This window comes from Zonotrichia albicollis, chromosome 2 (assembly GCF_047830755.1).
Source record: "Zonotrichia albicollis isolate bZonAlb1 chromosome 2, bZonAlb1.hap1, whole genome shotgun sequence".
Taxonomy (NCBI): Eukaryota; Metazoa; Chordata; class Aves; order Passeriformes; family Passerellidae; genus Zonotrichia; species Zonotrichia albicollis.
In genome coordinates this window covers 79,491,750-79,512,872 of record NC_133820.1, presented here as the reverse complement: position 1 = coordinate 79,512,872, position 21,123 = coordinate 79,491,750, and the positions used below count along the sequence as shown (strand labels likewise).

Below are 21,123 nucleotides of genomic sequence, written 5' to 3'. Positions count from 1 at the left end.
TGGATCATGTAGGTTAGGAAAGGACAGTTTTTTGGTTGTCTCAAATAGAAGGCATGTTTAATTCTAAACAGCATCTATATCATCACACTGTTTTTGTTACACCTGGAGTATTGAAGAGGAAGAAAAAATGTTTCTCCTCAGTGGTATTGCCTCTGGTTTTCATGTCTCTTGTGATTAATTATGTTTGTTAATTTATTTGTTGCATTCTCTTCCCTGAAAGATAATTAAATACAGGGAATCCACTTTCTACTATGGGAGTGAGAATATTGGGAGCATAAACTTGGAGGTGATTTGTTTCACTGACATAGAATATGGGATCAGCAGTCTGGCCAAGTTCATGAAAAACTTTGGTTTTACAATTGTATGTTTCCCCATAAAATACAGGATTTTTTCATTGCGGTGTTTTTGTCTCTCATTTACTAAATCAGGCAACATGACTTTCTTACCATTCTCATTTTCTAATTTTTGTAATAATTTTTATGGTGATGTCTGTACAACTGATGAGCTTTGGTATACAGGAAACTTAGCATGGCTGGTGTCACCAGTTCCTGCTTGACAGCAGTATTTAATCAGATTAAGTTACTTTTCTGTTTTTCCTTTTTTCCCGTTTAAGCTCTTGTAAAAATGGGATTCTTTTCCAAGTCCTTGTGGCTCCATTGAAATGTTCTCTTCTCAAGTATTAAAATTTAGAGTGTTTGATCAGGAAAACAAAGGAACCTAAGACTGATTTAAAAAACCAAAGCTATTAAAACTTACAGTGCCCTTCACTTTGCAGACAACATGTACTTAAAATGATTTTTGGTCAAAATCAGTTGCTGGACTGGCTGCAGTGCCAGTGACTCACGCCTTACATTGCTGTTTTCTGTCCTTAGCAGCAGAGCCATGAAGGACAGCTAGCACAGGTGTAGGTGTCTGTCCATCAGTAGGTGAGATGAACCTGCCACTTGCCAAGGACTTTATCTGCTAAAGTTGCTGTTGAGGTTATGGATTCTGGGCTGTGAATGTGAGCAATTGCCAAGCTATGATTAAGGGGGGGTTGTTTGCCTGTGCTGGTCTGCAGAATGAAATGTCACTGGCTTGCTGCATGCAGATGGTGAGTCCTGCAGGCTGCTGCAGTCATCTCGGTAGGAGACTGGAAAGTACAAATTACCTTTGGAAATCAGGCTACTTCTGGATTTTGGATTTAAGTATGTAGTCAGATTTGCAGATTAACGTCCCCCTGGAATACTGCATGAAATTATTTCCCAAACTTCCCCTTTTCCAAAGGAGAGAAGCAAATATATTTGTCTAAGCAAGGACAGGAAAATAATCAGAGCATCTGTGTGTCCTGTCAAAATTGAGGGCTGTTGGAACAAGGAGGAAAATGATGAGGCCTAGGGAGGCTGATGGAATATGACCAGATGTATATTGGGTGGATCTCCAGATACATGTACCATTTCCTAAGGTTAATGTGATGTTTTTTGCTGAGGTTTACCATGTATTGGGAAGGTTGAAAAGCTGAGGAGAGTCTACAGTGGAAATTCTCTAGGAACAGTACAAAGATAAATTTTATTCTCCTCATTCCTTCTGAAGGCATCAAGAGCACGAGTATGCTTCAGTGATTTCCTCTGGATTTCAAATTGCTACTAAAAGATTTGTAGCTGCTGAATCTGGTAGTGAAGCTATTTCAAGCTGGTCAGTGCCTGATGGGTATGTTGTACTGACAGATTTTGGGATTTCTCCCTTTTTGGAACCTTTTGCCTCCAATACGCTGAGAGCTGCTTATTAGTAATAATGCCAGTCTGCACTTTCAAGGAACGGCAGGCTAGGAGAGAAGACATTAAAAATTATTAATTGAAACACTTGTGGTCAATTGATCAATTTTAGAGAGTGTGCTTTCCTATTAAAATAGACACTCATCACCCACATTTGTAGGGTACCAGCCAAATAGGCTCCTTAAATTGATTAATAGCATCACTGGTGTCATGTAGTGCCCCTCATTTAGAGCCTGATTATGTAACTACACAGGCACATAGATAGATACAATGCTGTAGATACCATGCTGTTTTCTTGAAAAAAAAAACATTTTATTGATATATTTCTAATGGAAAGCAAAAGAAGGGGCTCAAGTTGTCAAAAATCCGGTGTTGGAATTTGTTGTGCAAAGGCAGGAATAGGACCTGAGTATTATGACCTACTATGTAGAGCAGGATGCATCCAACTTATAACTTTATTTCTTAGAAGCATAGCTGAGCCTGGAAGTTGGGTTTCTTCAGTGTGTATCACAAGTTGGAATAGCATTTGCTTGGTTTTCTTTGCTCTTTTTGCCCAGCTTTAGGGTAAATTGTGGAAGCCCGTCCTTAGATGCTGTGGCTGTAGTTAGAGAGGTCAAGACCACCTCATACCTATTGCCACCTCTGCTTTGGAGGATCAGAATAGATTTGTTAAGGCAGTTTGGGTTTTTGCTAACTTATCTTGCATTTATTGACACAGTGAGGTAGAAGTTGAATATGTGGGCACTTCTGAAATGGTGACCATCTCCAGCCTGGGGCTTGGTGGTGAAGGTGTTGACTCTTGCTGCCTGTGCAGGCCTCAGCAATATCCACACTGATTTTACTACCAACTTCTGGAGATGGGAAATTGTGGGAACACTTTTGTTCCCTCATTTAAAGGAATTTTAATGGGCACAACTTCTCTGTTTTTGCTTATTCTTTAAGTGTCTTTGCTGTGAAAATTGGCTCAGAGTGCTTGACACTGTGATGGAGAGCTGCACGGTATTTTGTCTGCAGTGGGAATGGTGGTTACTGCCGTTTTGTAACTTCTTTTCTAACATCTTGCACAGTGTAAAAAGGGAAGACATGCCAGGGTTAATATAAGCTACTACATAGTGTTGCATTTTCTATTCCTGCTCTGATTTCTCAATTTCTTGGTGTTCCCTCTGAAGTCAACTGTGAGGAGGATACACTTTAAAAAATTTTGAGTCGTGTAAGGGCAGTATTTGCCACCTGAGGCAGTATTGATCTGTTTCAGACATTGATGTGTTTCAGACTTTCTTGCAGGCTAAACCCTACCGGTAGCTGTGCTCACTACAGCTGGCTTGACCAAAGGGCAGATTTTGACACAGGTGTGCAGTGAAGTTGTCGTCATTCCTTTGGTAGCATGAAGCCTTGGGGGTTCATCCACCCTCCCTCACATCAGGCAATCAGGAGGTTGCCATCACATTGAGAAACATCAGAGACATGGTCCACACAGAAATTGTATTTCTAAGTAAACTGGTTCTTAAAATCTGGCCATTTAATTTATAAGGGCATACAAGTGTGAGGCTAATTTATTCCTCTTGTGCTCTCTGGGATTCAGAACGTAAAGAAAATCCTTGTTTTGTTTTTGGAATGAGTTAGAATATAGACGATTATATTGCAACTTTGAAAAGAGAGATTAAGTACTGCTGCCTGTACCTCAGGTAAAGCTGGCTTGATTCTGGACTGCGCATAAACCTAGTTTGAGTGAAAGCATTAAACCAGAAGTGGGACCATGGGTGATAGTATCTGGTAATGCTAGTCTGTATTATGAGGGCAAAATAAGAGTAAGGAACATATAAAGTTAGGATCTTTCCTGTGCATCATCTGTTGTGTCAATCTGGTCTTGATGGAACTCTCCTGCTGCAGAGGTTGATCTTTATCCCTTCCCCCATTGTGGAGATAGGGAAAAATCACTAGCAGGTCTCTTCGCTCTTACCTTACTTGTGGCACAAGCAGTTTTCCTGTGGTTTACCTTCCTTTTGATTTAAAGTTTGACTTCATTTTTAGTACGCCTAATCACATTTGTTTCATCTGAAGTCCAAACAAAATGTACAAACAGAACATATATAATCCCAATCTGAATTAGGAATAACCACTTTTAAATATTTAAATATTATTTTAAACACCTCTTTCAGATGCTCATAAGCCCTTATGAGTATGAATCTTGAATAATCCTTATATGGAGAGTAACATATACTGTTTGCTGAAGAAAGGGGAAAAAGAAAGTCTGAACGGGAAAAGATGACTTGTTTTTTGTTAATTGCAGTTCTTTGTCAATTCAGAAATGGAGTTAGGCTTTTCATCCAAGCTTTAAAATATGTGTTGTTTTGAATGATATATTAGAAAGTATTCTTTCTGCACATTCCTTCAGAAAAATACTTTTTAAAAAAACATCATTAATTTGTGAGCAAATATGTGCATATTTTTATATACAAGTGTGTGTATGTATATATTAAAAAATAAAATTTTTGTAACAAGAAAAGACTCATCAAGTCCTTTGACATAGTCCACAGGCTACTATAAAGTTTTCACTCTGAGTGTTTGAACTATGTGTGAGGATAAGGTGGTGAACTGACAGACCTTGTCCCGCACAGTAACATGAGCATTTCTGTGTGTCAGAGAAGCTGCCCAAAGTGATGGGTGATTGTGTTTATCACTATTTGTTTCATTTGGATCTAATGAAAAACAATGTCATTCTGTTTAAGCTAGAATTGTCAAGGGAGTATCAAGGTTTCAGAGCTATCCTTTCAAACAACTGGGTGTCAAAGTTCACTGCTTTTAGAATAAGAAGTCAAGGAGTAGTATTTGACTGTGTTTTTCTCTGCTCCCTGCAATTTATTGCACTCTTCTAGATTGACCACTGATTATTACCTAAATCCAGTCATTTGAGGACTCCAATCAAACTTCTCCCGAGTTTAACTTCATCCCATTTTACGTTTAAGATATTATCAGTGTGCACATACACCTTCTAATTTCATTTGGGTACACTGATGCAGTAGCAAGGCTTTTTAAGTATTACTGAAAGGCATCCTCTTTTTCTGAAACTTTAATGGTTGTCAAACCAGACATTTAAGTTCTAAGGAGAACAGATTGTTTTTGGAATTCATCTTGAAGATTCAGAAGGTCTGGGATTGACCCTTGGAGCTGTTCAGTTCAGAATAATTCATTAATGTCAAATAAAAGACCCTGTAAAGAATAATGTTTATTCCTCTAAGCCTCTACTGAAGGACTGTGTAAGCACTTGTTGAATGTTTAGTGTAAACCTTTTAAAGTGAGGAGCAGGAGGAACACAGCATGAAGGTTGTGTGTTCAGTTGATTTATTGTTCATCCACATTTGGCCAGCTGCATACTTTTTTTTAATGGAAACCTGTTGTCAGAGTATAGTGGTTTGGGGAAGAATACCCCAAGCATCAGGAAAGCAATGCTGCTTTATGGTCAGGTAGCCAAGGATGTATTTACTTGCACTGCCATGATTGCAATGGTATTGAGACCATTCTGGTTTGGCATGGATGTGTTGGAGGCATTGCTCCTTATAGGGTCAGCAAAAACTGGGGTAGAAATTTAAGACGAGCTCTATCATCCCCATCCCAGACTGCAGTCTTCTCAGGTGCCCTAGGGACCAAGCAGGTGGCAGGATTGCTGCTTCTTACTTTGAATCCTGATGTGCTTTAGTACAGGTGTGTGTCTCTTCTCTCTGCTAGATGTCGTTCTTCGTGGGAGTCTGGATAAATATTTCAGTCTTTAGGAGTTCAGGAGAGCTAGGTATCACCTAGCAACAAGCATCCCACTCTCTACCTCCTGCTTCTCTTTACTTTTATTAAAGTATCTGAAAAACAGAAGTTGAAACATTAAGGTAATTTTCAGAAATATTTTGAGCAACTTTAGATATTTTTGTTATGACGTTACAGCAGAGCAACAAAGATGTTGGTGTGGGGGCTGGCATATTAAAGTCCTTGTTTGAACAGCAGCTGCAATCAAAAATTAGCAAAAACTTCAGCTGGAGACAGAATAACCCTTATGATTACAATTGTTAGGATGCATAGCAAGTGATCCTTTGGTTTTGTGAGGTCTGCAGTTACACTTAGCCTAATCTGAATGACTTTTAGGCTGTGCTGCATGGTTTTCCTTGCAGCTTGTAGTGACTGCTGGTGGGACTGTGCCTTACACTGGAATTCCAAATTTTTTTTTTTTTTTTGCAGACAGGTTTGTGGCAAAGTGTATTGGCTAGTTTCAGTTACAGTGGTGCAGCACTCAGTTTACAAGTATCCTGGGGACCAGACACAGGTCAGGAAAAGGAGACACTTGAAATGCAGTTGAGGAAGACTTTGGGATTTGCTCAGTACAGTGCTGGACTGTATGCCAGCATCTCCTATCCCATATCAGTTTTAAGCATCAAGAACTGTTGTGGATCTGTAGCTTATGATTAATGTATATTTTATCTGTAGCTTGTGCAAAGTGTCACTTTATGGAGATCATGAACGTTCCTGCAAGAGTCAGAAACTTAGGGAAAAAGGACAAATGTGTGATTACTGTTACTACAAGGGTAGCTATCCTTAACACTAGGTTGAGGATAACCTCTGTTCATTTCTGAGTAGTGCTGAAACTGAGCTTTCAGTGATCCTTACCTTACCTGATGGCCAGGGTGGCCTTGATGAGTTTGGGAGAAGTCATGCTGGTTTTGGAGCGGTTTAGTGTGACTCAGGGCCTTTGAAAGGAGTTGCAGAAGTCAAAATACAGATCTAAGGGCTTTCAAGAAGAAAAGTGCATACTTTTAAAAATAAAATAGATGATGTAAGAAGGTGACTAGCCCCCTTGTGTCCACATAAGGAGTTTGTTTTATAGAGGGAAAAGTTAGTAAATCCTGATTCAGCAAATGACTTAACTTTGCAAATGAGTTGCTATTTTCCAAATGTATTTTCTCATACCTATCTGAATTATAAGAGTGAAAATAGCACAAGGAGTAATTTGTTATTGTATTAATGTGAGTTTGCTTTCAAATTATCAGTATGTACAAGATAAGTACAAGTGATACCAGTGTGGACTTGTGAACTACTGAACTAATGTGGGTTAATATGTTCAAAAGTATTTTATTTGTAGAGCTATGGCTACCGCTGCACCTGTAGGGACTTCTGTTTTTCCTGAAATATGCTCAGCATTATTGTCTTGAAACTCTTCTCATGCTCCTTAATGTGGTCCAGCAGTCTTGCTGAGGTCCACCAGGGGGTGGCTCTGCTGATCGGGGTGGCACTACCCAGGGCTTTTAATCTGATCCAGACAGGTTTTCAGAATGGACTAGGTGTATTTAAACCAAATTTATTTGGTTTCTTCTTGCTGTAGAAAAAGGAATCTAATCTTTGGTGGCATTCATAAACTCCTGGGGTCCTAAAACACTGTTTTAAGGTGAAAGTTAGGCTTGGGTAGAAGAGGATGTAATTCTGTGTTTGCTACTTACATTTTATTCTTTTGGTTGAGAATGATTTGTGCTTTGCTCTATGATTACTCAAAGAACCTTTTTAACTTAAAGGTTTCAAGTCAGAAATATTGTGCAGCTGTCTCATTAGGTAGATTTTCTTCCTGATTGATGCAAATGGAAGATGTTTCTACTTGGACTTCAATGTCTGATTTCATATTCCTGATAGTAGAAAGTAACATTTCACTGCAAGAGACTGGAAACCAAAGTCCAAAGCGGGTTTCATGATGGTGGCATGTGGCAGAATAGATGGGCCCTTTTTTCATAGGCATTTCAAAGTCCTTTGTATGAAGTCAAAGCTTTTCAGCACTTTTGAAAATCATGGCAAACATTTGTGTAGTTACTAGTTAAATGCCATTTTCAGAGGAAAAGTTTCCTCTTAATCTTCTCAAAAGCAGCCTACAAGAGAAGCCCTTCCATAAAGGAGAGCACCCAGTGCTGCAAGGATGTGGGCAGTTTAGTGCTTGTTAATTGTGCATACCTGAAGAGCATTAATAAGCGAACCCAGTTACTTGTCATTGCTGAAGAAGTAGCTTTTCCATGAGGAGGACCCTTGGACATGATTTAATAATGCAGAACCACAGCTGCAGCTCTGGCTGGTTGGGTGGTGGTTTGTTAGTTCTGAAACACAGACCCTGTTTGCTGTGTCGCCATAGCCAGCGTAACATAATAGGACTCCAGCGTTGGTGTGTAACTTGAAGCTAAGTTGTGCCGTAGGAACATGTGTGCATGAAGAGGAGAGTAATGATGAGAAAACCTGGAGAACTGGAAACAATTACAGGTCAAACTCTGTCTTCTCTCATGGAGACTCCATGAAGCTTCTGGATACATTGCATTTAATTTAAAAAAAGGAAATGGCTAAGTGATTTCCTGTACATGTTAGGTGACCACATCGTGTAGGTCCAAGATATGGAAAATGTGGTCCAGTTGTCCCGTTTTTGGACTAGAGCACAAAGGAAAGAGCAGCTGTAAACTCAAAGGTGGTTCTTCAAGTGTGCAGTTTTAAAAGAAAAAAAAAAAAAGGCATCTGCCACATGAAATTTTGAAGTAATTCAAATAATGCCAAGGGAGATTAAATAAGGAAAGGGAAGGAGAGTCTACAAGATGCACAAGAGAAGATGGTCTACAACAGTTAGCATGCTTGCAGTCTATAATATTCACTTAGGTCAGTGTTTGTGGTAACTTTGCAACTTTTTATAATTCATGCAAATATTTGAAACTTACTTTCTTCTACTAAACTTAATATTTTCTTAGAGATAAAATACAAGGGCATGATGTTTAGTCAGTGTGATAATAACACAATTTATGAATGGACTATTTTTATTTTCTTAAGGGAGCTTCTTGTCTTCTTTTCTCTGTAAAAGTTTGTGTAGTATTTGGAAACCTGTCATGTTGTCGTATATACAGCAGTAATGAAATACTGGAATGTGGTTTAAAATCAGGCAGGTGATGCTCTACTAGTATTTGAAGGATGACCTTATTTTGAATGACAGAAAAATAACAGCAGATTGTTTATAGTAAATCTGACAGCAGATTTGGATTCTTGACTTCACACCATTTCCATTATTAAGCGAGACATATGTAAGTAGCATTTGCTTCCAGACACATGCACATATTCTGTCAAGGGCTTTAAGACATCCTGTCTATTATTTAAATTTTAGACGTCTGAAGATTTTTTTTCTCCCCTAAGGCTTTTTAAAAAAGTTGGACTGCTGGGTTTGTTCATTTTCTTAAACCTGAAGGAGCCTCACAAAACATATTTGAATCTCTATATACTTTTTTTCTTTTATAGATTAACATAGAATCATAGGATGTCTTGAGTTGGAAGGGACTCAATGTTCATCTAGTTCCAACCTCCCTGCCGTGGGCAGGGATGCCACCCCTTAGGTCAGGTTGCTCAAAACCCCATCCAACCTGACCTTGAACACTTTTAGGGATGGAGCATCCACACCTTCTCTGGGCAACCTCTGCCAATGCCTCGCCATCCTCACAGTAAAGAATTTATTTCTAACATCTAATCTACATCTCTCCTCATTTCCTTTGAAACATTGTCTTATGCTATGTGCCCATGTAAAAAGTCCTTCTCCAGCTTTCTTGTAGTCCCTTTAGGTACTGGAAGGTGTTGTAAGGTCTCCCCAGAGCCTTCTCTTCTCCAGGCTGAGCAACCCCAACTCTTTCAGCTCCTCTTCACAGGAGGGATGCTGCAGCCCTCTGTTCTTTGTGGCCCTCATAACTAAACTGATCGTGTATCTATGGGAAACCCTGAAAGAAATACATATTCAGATTTTGTGGTGGTCTTGGACAGTTTTTTAATGTGTTGCTGTTGGGACCGTGCATAGTATTTCTGGGCAATACAGTTTGAAATATTGGTAAAGAACGCTCATCCTCTGTAGCTGCTGGAAAGTTTACCTGTACAAATGCAGGGTACTGGTACATAGTGGTACACAGAAGACTTAGTAAAGCAGTTGGGGTTTGGTGAGCTGAAATAGCAGCTCAGAAGATAAAAACACAGACCTTTGACTAAAATCATTAGTTAACAGGAAACATAAGGCTTTCTCCAATATACTTTTTTTTGTTGTATTTATCCATTTTTGTTTTAAGTGCTTATAAAATTACTGTTCTGAGCTGTGTTTTACTATGGAACAGATGTCTGTGGTTAGATTTTTTAGTATTTACATACACAATATACTTGAGAAATTACTGAACTTCTCAGAAAATACATGGATTACATGATTTAATATTTTCTTTTTCAGGATTGAAGTGGATCTAGGGACAAATGGATGACTGAATATTCATATGAAGAGGAAAGCCATAAAAGTAAGTTGACATTTTAATAGCCATATGCATTATATGTATGAATGCCAGTATCAAAAATTTACACTGTGTTATAAAACAGAATAGCTTAAATAACTGGCCTTTACAATACAGCAGCTTTGCATGCTGTATTGTTTTTGAGGCAGGGGAATACTGTAGCTAAACAGCCGTGGCTTAATGCAGTATTTGCTGACAATACCTGAATGTACAGCAGAAAATTCAGTAGTATGTTAAGGAAATAGGCAATTCCTTTGAAGCCAGGTGTTTGAGTGGGCTCACACATAGTGGTGTTCATCGTTCTGCTGTGCACAGATGAAGGGAGAATTAGAAGGATGTTGTCTTCCATTATAGCTACTGACTGTGATGCTTAATATTGTGGAGTGGCACTCAGATGCCTCATTGACAGGTGCTGTTTAAGAAGTCAGACAGGACATGATCCTTTTGAAAGTTATCTCAGTGCATTGTTTTCTTGTGATACAGAGAAGGTTGTTTTGCACTGTGAGTTTTCTGTGATGATTAAAAAGGAAGAAGCTGTTGGTGGACCTCCATGACTGGCTACTGTTTTAATACACCAAGCCTTGATCTCTGCCAATCTGAGTTATTGGTGACTATGAGGGATAATCTTTTTCTGGGATGCTATGATAACCGATTCCTACCGAGGCTGTTTAAACACAGATGATGCTGCCTGTGGATTTACACCAGAGCAAATTAATTGTATTGACAACTGCAAGATGTGGTACAGTTGGGATGCAGGGCACAGTCCAGGGGGATGCTGTGCAGCAGCTTGGCTAAATAAAGCATTCTGAAAACTCCAGTAGTCAAGGAGGGGTGTTATTGTAGGAAGCCTGTTTCCTTGAGAGCTTTTGTCAACCCCTGAGTCCCAGTCAGGGGTGGAAACTATCAAAAAACCAGCAAAAAACCCAGGTTTTGTTTTTCAAAAGCACAGTGTTAGTTCAGTACAAGAAATGTAAGTCTACAGTACTATTAACTTAGCAAAGTAGTTCAAGAAGACAGAGTCTTATTTTTCTCAGTGATAATTTGGTTTTATCAAGCTTTTAGTGGTTCAGAAGTGTTACAGTTTATGAACTACTGACCTGGATACAGAAGAGTGTAATTCCTTCTTGTGTAAACTTCTTGAGTGTTTGCAACAGAGAGTGGGTGTGCTGATTCCAGCTACCTCCAAATGCACAAGCAGCATGAGATTTGAGGGAATCATCTGTGTCTTTGAATTTTGTTTCCTGAAATAACGGCTGGCAAAGCAATCTTCAGAAGCATCCATAGAACATCTGCTTTGTATGCTGCAGGTCCGAGAAAACACCTCCAGCCTCCCAGAGCCACATTTAAACCCTGATAGAGACAAAGTGGTAGTAGTAGCTGTGCAGAAATGTACACAATTTTTTCCATGGGGTCAGGGGCCCATATGCCCACATGAGACAACAGTTGTTGCCTGCTAAAAGCAGAGCACAGAATGTTGAGGAATTTCCCTTTGGTTTGATTGCTGATGGGACAGCGGCTGCTGCCCATACCGATGTCTGATAGCTTGGGATGGGCCAGTGTTGTGGCAGAGCAAGTGCTTCCCCACTCAGATCTCTTGGCTATGAATAGCAGAGTGAAAAACTGATACTTTCCAAACCTTACTTGCATCATTCCAAAGTGCAGTGATAAAATCCTGTATTTACAAGCTTGGGGAGGCACTTCACTGACAGAAAGTGAGAGGGTAAAAAACCAAACTAATTATCTGTAAGCCATCTTTGGATATAATTTTTTTACAGTGGACTACTCTTGCTGTCCAGGAGCCAGCACAGAGCAGTACTACTGTAGTATGGTAATGTTCTGTGTTGGATTGAAAAGTAACTAGGACAGGCTATGTCTTAGCTATTTGGTTTGGGAAATGACACCAGGGCAGAAAAAGTTACGGATTTATTTCTTGAGAGGGGCTGTCATGCCCAGAGTCTGTGCAGAGGAGGGATGACTTCCAGATCAAGCAAAAGCAAAAGACTCTTGGAAGAATTTGGACTTTTTGCAGGTTTCTGTAATTGCATGAGAGCTGTATCTCTGTTATCTCTGTATTGCTGTTCCTCTCTCTGCTTTTGCTTTTCTGGTTTAACACAGTGGTGGAATGAGGAAGGAAGAACTGGAGAACAGGGTGACCTCTTTCTTGTCAAGCCACAGTTCCACTCTCTCATGCCCTTCTGATAACATCCCACAGTAATTGTGGGGAAGCTGTTCTAAATATGTGCAGATAAGGAAGGGGGTTCTGAGTTATTTCTTTACATGTATTCTGTTTGGCAGCCTTTGCTAATGTAGGGCTCTGAATCCTACTGACAGTCTTTTATATAAGGAAAGTACCGTGATTAATTCATGTCACTGAATAAGAAAAAAAATGTGGTTACATGGAGGAATTCAAAGTTCGAGGCTAAAAATTCCTTTTCTGGGAAGAAATGATTCCAGAAAGCTTAAGCAATAGAGGTGGAGAAGGCTTCTCTGTGGTCACTGTCTCTTCCAATAGGGAAGAGATTGGATTTCAGCCAGCACCTTGCCTTAGCTTTTTGTTTTATTGCTCCTCTACTAATCTAGTTTTGAAAGATTTTCACTGCTGACATGAAAATGTTGGTGTATTGTTGGGAGTGAAAACAGCCTGTATTGCATTGACTGTATGTTATATTGGGATACTTAAGGTCTTCTTTGGTCTGCCTCAAAATATATGTAAATGTGGTGTTGTATAAATAAGTGATATCTAAGCATATATGCAACTGATGAAGGAAAAGTGAGCATAATTCTTTCTGTCTCATAAAATGAGGTTAGATGAATATCTAGCAGAAAAAAGAAATATGCAAAAGTAAACCTGACAGCAAATGTGTATATTGAATGCATGCAGCTTATGATACTTCTGCATTCTCCATAATACTGACAGCTGCATCCAGAGGTTAATTTGTCTGTTGAATCAGATATTTAAAGTTTGTTTTTCAGTGTACAGTGGCTGAATGGGGGCGTAGGGGAGTGAGACTTGGGTAGGAGCTGGCAAGGAAATGTGTAACTGACGAAAACTGTAGCTCAAAAGTTCTGGGCAAAATAAAGGTCCAGACTTCAGGTAAAAAGGACTGAAAGAAGTTCAGAGAGCAAAACTAAAGGGGAAAAAGAGATTGTTCAGATTGGAAAAGCACAGATCTGGGTTGTACTTAATGAGTAGCCATGGGTGCAATCACCACTCACACTGTGGTTTCATGAACAGCTTCTAGAAATAACACTGGGCAGTTCAGTTGATCAAGTTTAATGATGTTCTGAGTTATTCAATGCTGGAAAAGTGATGAACAACACTGAGTTTAATGGCGTAAGGATGACTCCTAATTTTCTGTCACGTCTTCAAAAAGCTGAAACCAAACCAACCAAGAGCAAACTTTAGCTCAGCTGTTTAGAGGAAGGGACTCAAGAAGGTGTTTCTTGAACTGTTGAAAGCCCACCCCATTTCATCAACCTCCCAACCTCTTATGTGCCCTTGCCTCTCCTCCTCTGGCTTCTGCATTGTAGCAGGGCATGGGAGGGTGCAGAACCTACTGGTTGTAGGCCTTGGGCTTCACCCCATGCTCCACTGACAGCTGGGCAAGCCCCTGGGTCATCTCATCTCACTCAGGATCTGCCCTGGTTTTGTGTGTGGAGTTTGGGTTCATTGGACTTCATCTTTTTGCTTTTTTATGCTTTTTAAAGTCTGATCATGATAAAAAATGACTTTTTAAAATGTATTTGAGAAGGTTTCAAGCAAGTTTTATGGTTTATTTGCATAGCCAATATAGTGGTAACAGTGTGATGATATGTTTGGTTTTTCTTGACAGCTGTCCCCTCTGTATTGCAAACAAATGCAGTTTTTCTAGAAAGAAAGTGGCTGCTCTTAAAGAGCCTTTGTCATCTAGCATCATTCAGTGGATTCTTGGAATATAATTATGACTAAAAACATCAACTTGGTGAAATAGATTGATGGTCAGTGCAAAGTAATTCCCTCTAGATTAATATATCTTTTTGTCATGTGCTTTTCAGTTTAGATTACTCTCAGGCAAAGAGGCTGTAGTTTGATGTTTTGTCTTAATTCATTGTGATTATAAATTAGTTGGATAAAACAGTGTAACAAATGACTACTTAAAAATGACTGATGGCCCCATTCAGCAAGGCATGGGGATGTGAAGTTGTGTTGGTTTCATCTGTTGTCTAGCATTTATCAAGATGGGTCCCTTAACAGTTGATTTTTAATGAATATTTCACAATGTAAATAGATAGCAGGCACTTGTCTGGAGCTCAGTCATATTCATAGGACAGATCTGCTTTTACTTGTTGTCACTGAAAAATGTAAAAGCTAATGCTTAAACTGTAGAGTGGGAGGAAAGCCTTTCCCCAAATCTAATGTTGCAGAAGGGGAGGAGCAGCAGTGATTTTCTTTCTTTTCCTGTTCCTTACATCAGTAACCACATACTGGGCTGTCTCTTGCTCCGTCCTTTCCCACTGAGTGCTGGAGGGCTGTGCACGGTGCACACTGTAGCTCCAGGTTTACTCACTCTAGGCTCAGCCCTACTGCCGGTGCGGTGAGGTGAATTTGGAGCTGATGCCCACAACTGAAAAATTGCTGGGGTCATTTCCAACACTGAAATTTTCCAAGGAAAAAAAGGCATTTAAGATGGCTTGCAACAAACCACTTCAGCTTTGTGAGTTTGCTTATGAACTCTTTCCTGTTTCCCTTGCATTTACAACATTATGGATTGATTTCTGGAAAGACCCTGGTGTTCTTATTAGGCTTTCCTTATGAACAGCAGTGCAAAATTTTTTCTATACAGCTCACTTTCTTCATTTCTGCCAGACAAATGCTTTCATAATCTCAGTTTCTTGGTTTCTTGTTTATGGATCCTGGGTCTTGGCTACATTCCTTTCATTTCCTAACTCTTTTGGTGACACACATGCATGTAGATTATGGACAAATCATATTTTGCAGTTGGCTTGTGATCTGACCTTGTTTAAATAAAATTGGGCTATGATTTTGAGGGTTTTGTTTTTGTATTTAGCTTCTGCCAGTGTGGATTGGGGGTAAAACATCCATTGGGTATCCTAACTATTGCTTTTAAGTTTTATCTATAAAAAATGCAGTATATTTCAGAAGTGTTATTTTATTGATTGAAGATAACTGTGGTCTTTTTGCACTCTGACTCTTCAGAAAGGCATAGGAAGTAGGCACGGGGTGAGTTAGGCTTGCCCTGTCAGAACTTGGTCTTCTGCAAAATCTCAAGCTTTGCTCTAAAACCAATACCAATATATTCACGTGTTATAAATAAGTTTGTATTCTCAAATAGTCAGAACAAAGTTGCCCAAAGGCTTTGTTCATAACTCGGAGAAAAGTCTTTGGCTCAGTAGTGGTGTGGAGGGTGTCCATCCAGTGTCTGCACAGACTTCTGCTCTGCTTGGAGCTGCTGTGGAATATTTCAGGTGTATTGGTTTTTGAATTAAAATTTTTTATTGAACACTTTTTTGAAATAGGAAGAATGGAGAATCGTATAAAAGAGGATGGCAGCAATTTTCATGTGAGGTGATGTGTGGGGGAGTACGGCAGCTCATATTATAATGCAGTTTACAGTAAAGTAGTTTGTCTAGAGTTGAAAAAATGTGATAAGAATGTGGAATATTTAAAATTATCTTTTCACAGTTCAAGTCATGAAAATTACTAAATGTCATTTTCAAGCAAAGGTAGATCTTGCTGGTGTTGCCTGGATCACTTCTCCATAAAGAGATAGGTGGTGAGGCTGATCTGTGGGTAGTAAATTGTGGATGTAGGTGAAAGCTGTGAAGAGTTTGCTTCAGCACCTACTGACATAACTCACTTCTGCAGAGTGCTGTTTAAACTACATCTGAAAGTTAATAATAACCCTTTGTGATCTTACTTAGTAAATGCATTAGCATCTATCATTTGTGTTACTTACTGCTGTTGGTGATAAGGCTTGGGATATGGTAACTTCATCTGATTATTTAAGGTCATAGGGAGCTTTTAAATGCATCCTGTGATCACAATCCTTGTGTAAATGTTGCTTTGTTTTTTCAAGTTTGAGAGAGTTTTTTTGTCAGGTTGAGGGTTTTCTTTGGTTTTTAATTAATTTTGTGAGTGGAAAAAAAATCCAAAAAACTTCATCTTGAAAAGATCACTACTTGAAAAGATCAGCAAGAGCTGAGAGCAGAGTTAACAAAAACTAGCTTGTGAGCATAAAATAACAAATAGCTTTATAGTGTGGGCAAAGACATCCTTGGTTCCCGCTTCTGGTGTTAAAAATGTGTGGTGTGTGTTGGTGTTCCCCTACTAGGAGGAAGAGGTGTGTTAAAAACAGAGTTCCTGCATTTCAGGCAGAGCAGAATCTGATACCGTGGCCTCTTGTCTCCAAAATTCATCTTGCAGGCCATATATGAAGTAGAATGGTGGAAACAGCCTAAAGATCTAGGTGAGGAGTTTTCAGGCGAGCATTTTCTCAAGCTCTAGTGGGAAGTGAGCCAAGAGTGTTGCTGCTTTAGCTTAGATCAGGAAATGCTTCCATGCATGTCCTGGCCCAGCAGGCTGTTTCACCTCATGGCATGGCCCAGGGCTGCACAAATTAGGTTACTTGGAAGAAACCTGGTTTGGTGTTTCCAAACCACTGTCTGTTTCAAACCACTTTCTTCAGTTCCTTTTTCAGCCTTGACATCTCTTCTGGGGACTGGTTCTAGCTGATGGAACATAATCCTCAGAGAACTAGATTGCAGATGCCTGGATTTGTTATTTTCAATTTCAGTAATTTTGCTAAAGGCTCCTGTCTTCTGCTGGTCAGCAGAGAGCAATAAGCATCTCCAGAGGGCTGTTCTTCCCATGGGATTTCTCTGTCCTCCCTGGAAGGACATCTGCCTGTAGGATGTGATGGTACAGACACTATAAGTACACAAGACTCCACTCTGCTGGACTCATTCTCCAGCCCTTGGGTTTCCAAAACACCCTGAGCGTCCCTTGCAGCCTGACTTCTCTGCTGCCACGCTGTCTCTTGGGAATGCAAGAGCAGTCACCGCGATCATTTCACCTTTTAATCCTAGTGCACTTAGTGAACAATCACACTAATTCTAGTAATGACTAAATTTATACTGCTCCAGAGAGGGAAGCACCAGGCATTTAATTTCAAAGCTGCTTGACAAGACCATTTTACTGTGTGTATTTTCAGAAGTATGACACCAGTTTCCAAAGTGCCTAATGGGGACAAAAATGTTTAAATTCATACTCTCAGGTTTACAGTTCCCAAGAAACAGAATAATCATCATTTCTGTTGAGCATGGTCCATCAAATAAAACAATTTAAGAACAGATATACAGGACTTGCTACTTCAGCTTATTTAATAATGACCCCTTTCTGGTCATTAGTTATAAGCATGTAAGTTCACATGGAAAAAGATACTTCTCTTGTGTGGAGATATTAATTCTCAGTGTTATGAAGCATCACAACTAATTGCATTTTGGAGTTGATCTTTTCTTTGTGATGAAAAGGAGAAGAATCCTCTCCATCTGAACAGTGGTGCTGTTTAAAATACATCGAACTAGATACTGAAATACTGTGTGTTCTTGTTTTCCTTTTCCTACATATCTGACAATAAAAATTTAGTGGTAGAAATAAATGCATTTGGATTTTAATATTTTTGACATCCTGTGGAGAGCATGATGTCGAACAATGGCAATTTGTCACTTCTCATATGGTGGTGTAGAAGAATGTGTTTGAATTCAGTAGCTAGCACATAAGGAGAGGACAGTTTAATACTGATACCCACTGCTAACAGACCTGAATAATGATTCCACTGGATATGGTATTTCCTATACCCAAGGACATGTGTCTAAAAGAGAAAACAAGCTCCCAGTATTAATCTAAATCTAACTCTTGTGCTTCCCACATGGTGATTCATTAAGTCTTTCTTGTCCAGAGGTCTGGTGATGAGTCAGGAAAGGGCAAGTTCTCTGCTTTGAGGCTGTCACCTTCTTTTGAACTTTGCTATTTACTGAGATTTTTTGTTGTTCAATTTGATAGCAGTCAGCTGCAGCTGTGATTGCAGTCAGCTGTGATGGACATGTGCTCCAGTGAAAACAAAAGCCTAGACTTTCAAACATTATAGGTAAATGTGCTGAGTTTCCACCTTAATTTTTAAGTAATATAAAAGTATTTCAGTATTTTGTATTATGGAAAAAAAACAAAAACCCCCAACCACTAATGGCTGAACACTTGACAAAAGGTGTCTGAGAAATAGCAAGATACAAAACATTACTTTTTCCTTGGCTTTGTTTTTCCTTTTTATTAAAAAGAGTATGGTATGACCCTCAAACCCCAAACATTTGGAGTACAGTCTTAAGTTTAATTTAAAATATATGGACTTGGGATTAGGTGGTTCTGAAGTGAGATGACAGTGAGAATCTCTCTTGCAAATTAAGGAGTGCCTGTTGGTCTTAGGAAGACGAAAATTAACTTGGATGTGTAGGTTGTCTTAAGTGCAGTGGAACTGAGATGATGTTTGCTGAACTACTCTTTGGAGATTTACATAATGGATGAGATACGGGAGCTCCAGGCAGCATGACAGTGGAGTTTATTTTATCACACAATGTAAAACAAGCGAATTGCCTTAATAATCTATGCAGAAAGCAAGGAAGCAAGGGTGATCTTTTTTCCTTTTTTTTTTTTTTTTTTTTTAATATGGAGAAAGAGAGCCAGAGAGTTCACAGTATCCTGGCTTTTTATGTACAAGGAACCAAACCTTTCTTTAGAATGACCTGAATCCATTCAGCCATCATGCTTTCTTATTGAGGACTTGTAAAGCTCTTCAGGGAGGACAAGCAACATACATCTCTGAAAATGTCTTGCATGTAGTGAAATGAGATGGTAATTCATGGCTTGATATAAGATGCTCATAACAGCTTGGGTAATTATTTGGTTATTTAAATATATGGAAAGCATTTATAAACCAAGTATACCTGCTGTTAGTTCTGTAGTGGTAATGATAATTTCAAAGGTTTTAGAGCCTTTGTCATTTCAAAGTGGGTGCATCAAAGTGGGTGTCAAGATGCTTTAAGGTTAAAAGGTTGTAGGATTTAATTTTTTATCAAACCAATATACCCTCTTTGGTTGGTATGGAAGTTTCTGTTTTTGTACTTCAGCTGATAATGTCTCGTCAGCATGGAAAATGGACAAGGAAACACTGGAAAAGTAAATAGTTGAGTGTTGGTGCTAATAAGAGCTATCAACTCTTGTTGTATCCTTTTCAGCTGTGTATTTGGCTTCAAGCAAGAGTTGGATTCTTATGTTATTCTGAATATAAATGTGCCACTGCTCTTTGATCTTTAGCAAAACTTCCTAATGATCAAGGCTACTTAGCACTTTTGCTTGAAGGAAAAGATTTACTTTTGGGCATAGCAAGTTTCCACAAGAGTTAATGATGTCCTTAGGTTCTGGTTTTTGTGAGCTGTATGCAGCTTAAGAATTCTTTTGTATTAATCTTATGTCAATTGCTAGTTCTTCTGGAAGAGCCTGGGCGAGTATTTAATTATAAAATGTTGCACAGAAAAAAGGCATTTATTTATCTAATGTGAAACCAGGTTATCAGAAAAAAGTCAACATTTATTGAATGTAGCATTATGTGAGCTTCTGCTTTTGTTAATGAAAAAACATATTTCCAGTGATTTCAGCAGTGATGGACAATCACTAGTGAATCTACTAGATATGCTGTGCTCCACTCAATTCCCAGATGCAGGCTGGCATTAGTTCTGCCAGATTTCGTCTGGATACTGGATATAGCACTTATTGTTTATCAGTTGATGTACAAAGTTAGATTTTTCTTTTTGCCAGTTGTTTTTTTTTCCTGCGTTGCTAGTAAATGTGTTATTTCTGTCAAGTCACAAGAGTGTATCAGTAACAGTTACTGCAGTGTGGAAGGAAGGGCACCAACGTGATAACCCATCTGCTTATATTTGCTGGTGTCTCTCCACAGTGCCAGGCTGATGGGATCAGAGACCGAGGAATCTTTTATAAGAACAGAGTTGTTTTCATCAGAAAGTGTTTTAAAACACTGAAATTCTTCCACCCCGTTGGCTCTGAAATCTCCCACGTGGGGATCTTTAGAGTAAATAAATAAAAGATCACACCAGGCAAATGTGATTTAAAGTGTTTGTAACTGTTCCCTAAACAGCAGTAAAATCCTAAATATGATATGAGCTAGGCAAACAAGGGGAAAAGTTCACTTTAGCCTCCAGACTTAGTATTTGCACTGTGTAGCTATGCAGCACCAGACCCTGTGTACACAGGAGAGGATTCTGAAGAGTCCATGGTGTCTGAAACACATCCCCCTGGGTTAGGACAGCTTTCTCATACCCTTCTTTGGACCCTCTGTACATTTGTATCAGACAAGTCTCTTATCTGTAATCCAGACTTAAGTGAACTACCAGTATTTGCCTGCACAGAGACAGAAATATTGAATCATTTGAGCTGGACATGACTTAAAGGGTACAGCCCCACTGCTGTGGGCATGGACGCCTTTCAATAGACCAGGTTGCTCAGAGCACCGTTTAATCAGGCCATGAACACTTCAGGCATGGGGCATCCACAGCTTCTCTGGGAAACCTTTTTCATTGCCTCACCAGCCTCACAGTAAAGAATTTGTTTCCTAGTATCTAATCTAACCCTACCCTCTTTCAGTTTGAAACCATTCCCCCTTGTCCTATCACTACACACACTTGTAAGAAGTCTCTCTCCATCTTTCTTGTAGGCTCAAGACAGGTACCAGAAGGCTGCTGTAAGCTCTCCCTGAGACCTTCTCTTGTCCAGGCTGAACAATCCCAATTCTCCTAGCCTTTCTTCAAACAAGAGCTGTTCTATCCCTCTAAACATCCTGGTGTCCCCGCTCTGGACTTGCTCTAACAGGTCCATGTCCTCCCTGTGCTGGGACCCCAGAGCTGATGCAGCCCTGCAGGTGGGGTCAGAGCAGAGGGGCAGAATCCCCTCCCTGTCCCTGCTGCCCACGCTGCTCTGGATGCAGCCCAGGGCA

The 21,123-nt window shown here is 39.5% G+C and overlaps 1 protein-coding gene across 7 annotated transcripts in view; it reads left to right on the top strand.

Moving 5' to 3' along the window:
- KLF12 (KLF transcription factor 12) overlaps positions 1–21,123 on the top strand; it is a 242,419-nt gene that overhangs the window by 59,822 nt on the left and 161,474 nt on the right. For 3 of the 7 annotated variants that reach the window (XM_074535527.1, XM_074535528.1, XM_014267396.3), the window contains exon 2: positions 10,003–10,066. The exons of the other annotated variants lie outside the window; for them this stretch is intronic. In XM_074535527.1, coding sequence (XP_074391628.1) covers positions 10,046–10,066 — 21 coding nt within the window. In that variant the 5' untranslated portion in view covers positions 10,003–10,045. The remainder of the gene's footprint in view (positions 1–10,002; positions 10,067–21,123) is intronic. 7 annotated transcript variants of the gene reach the window in all.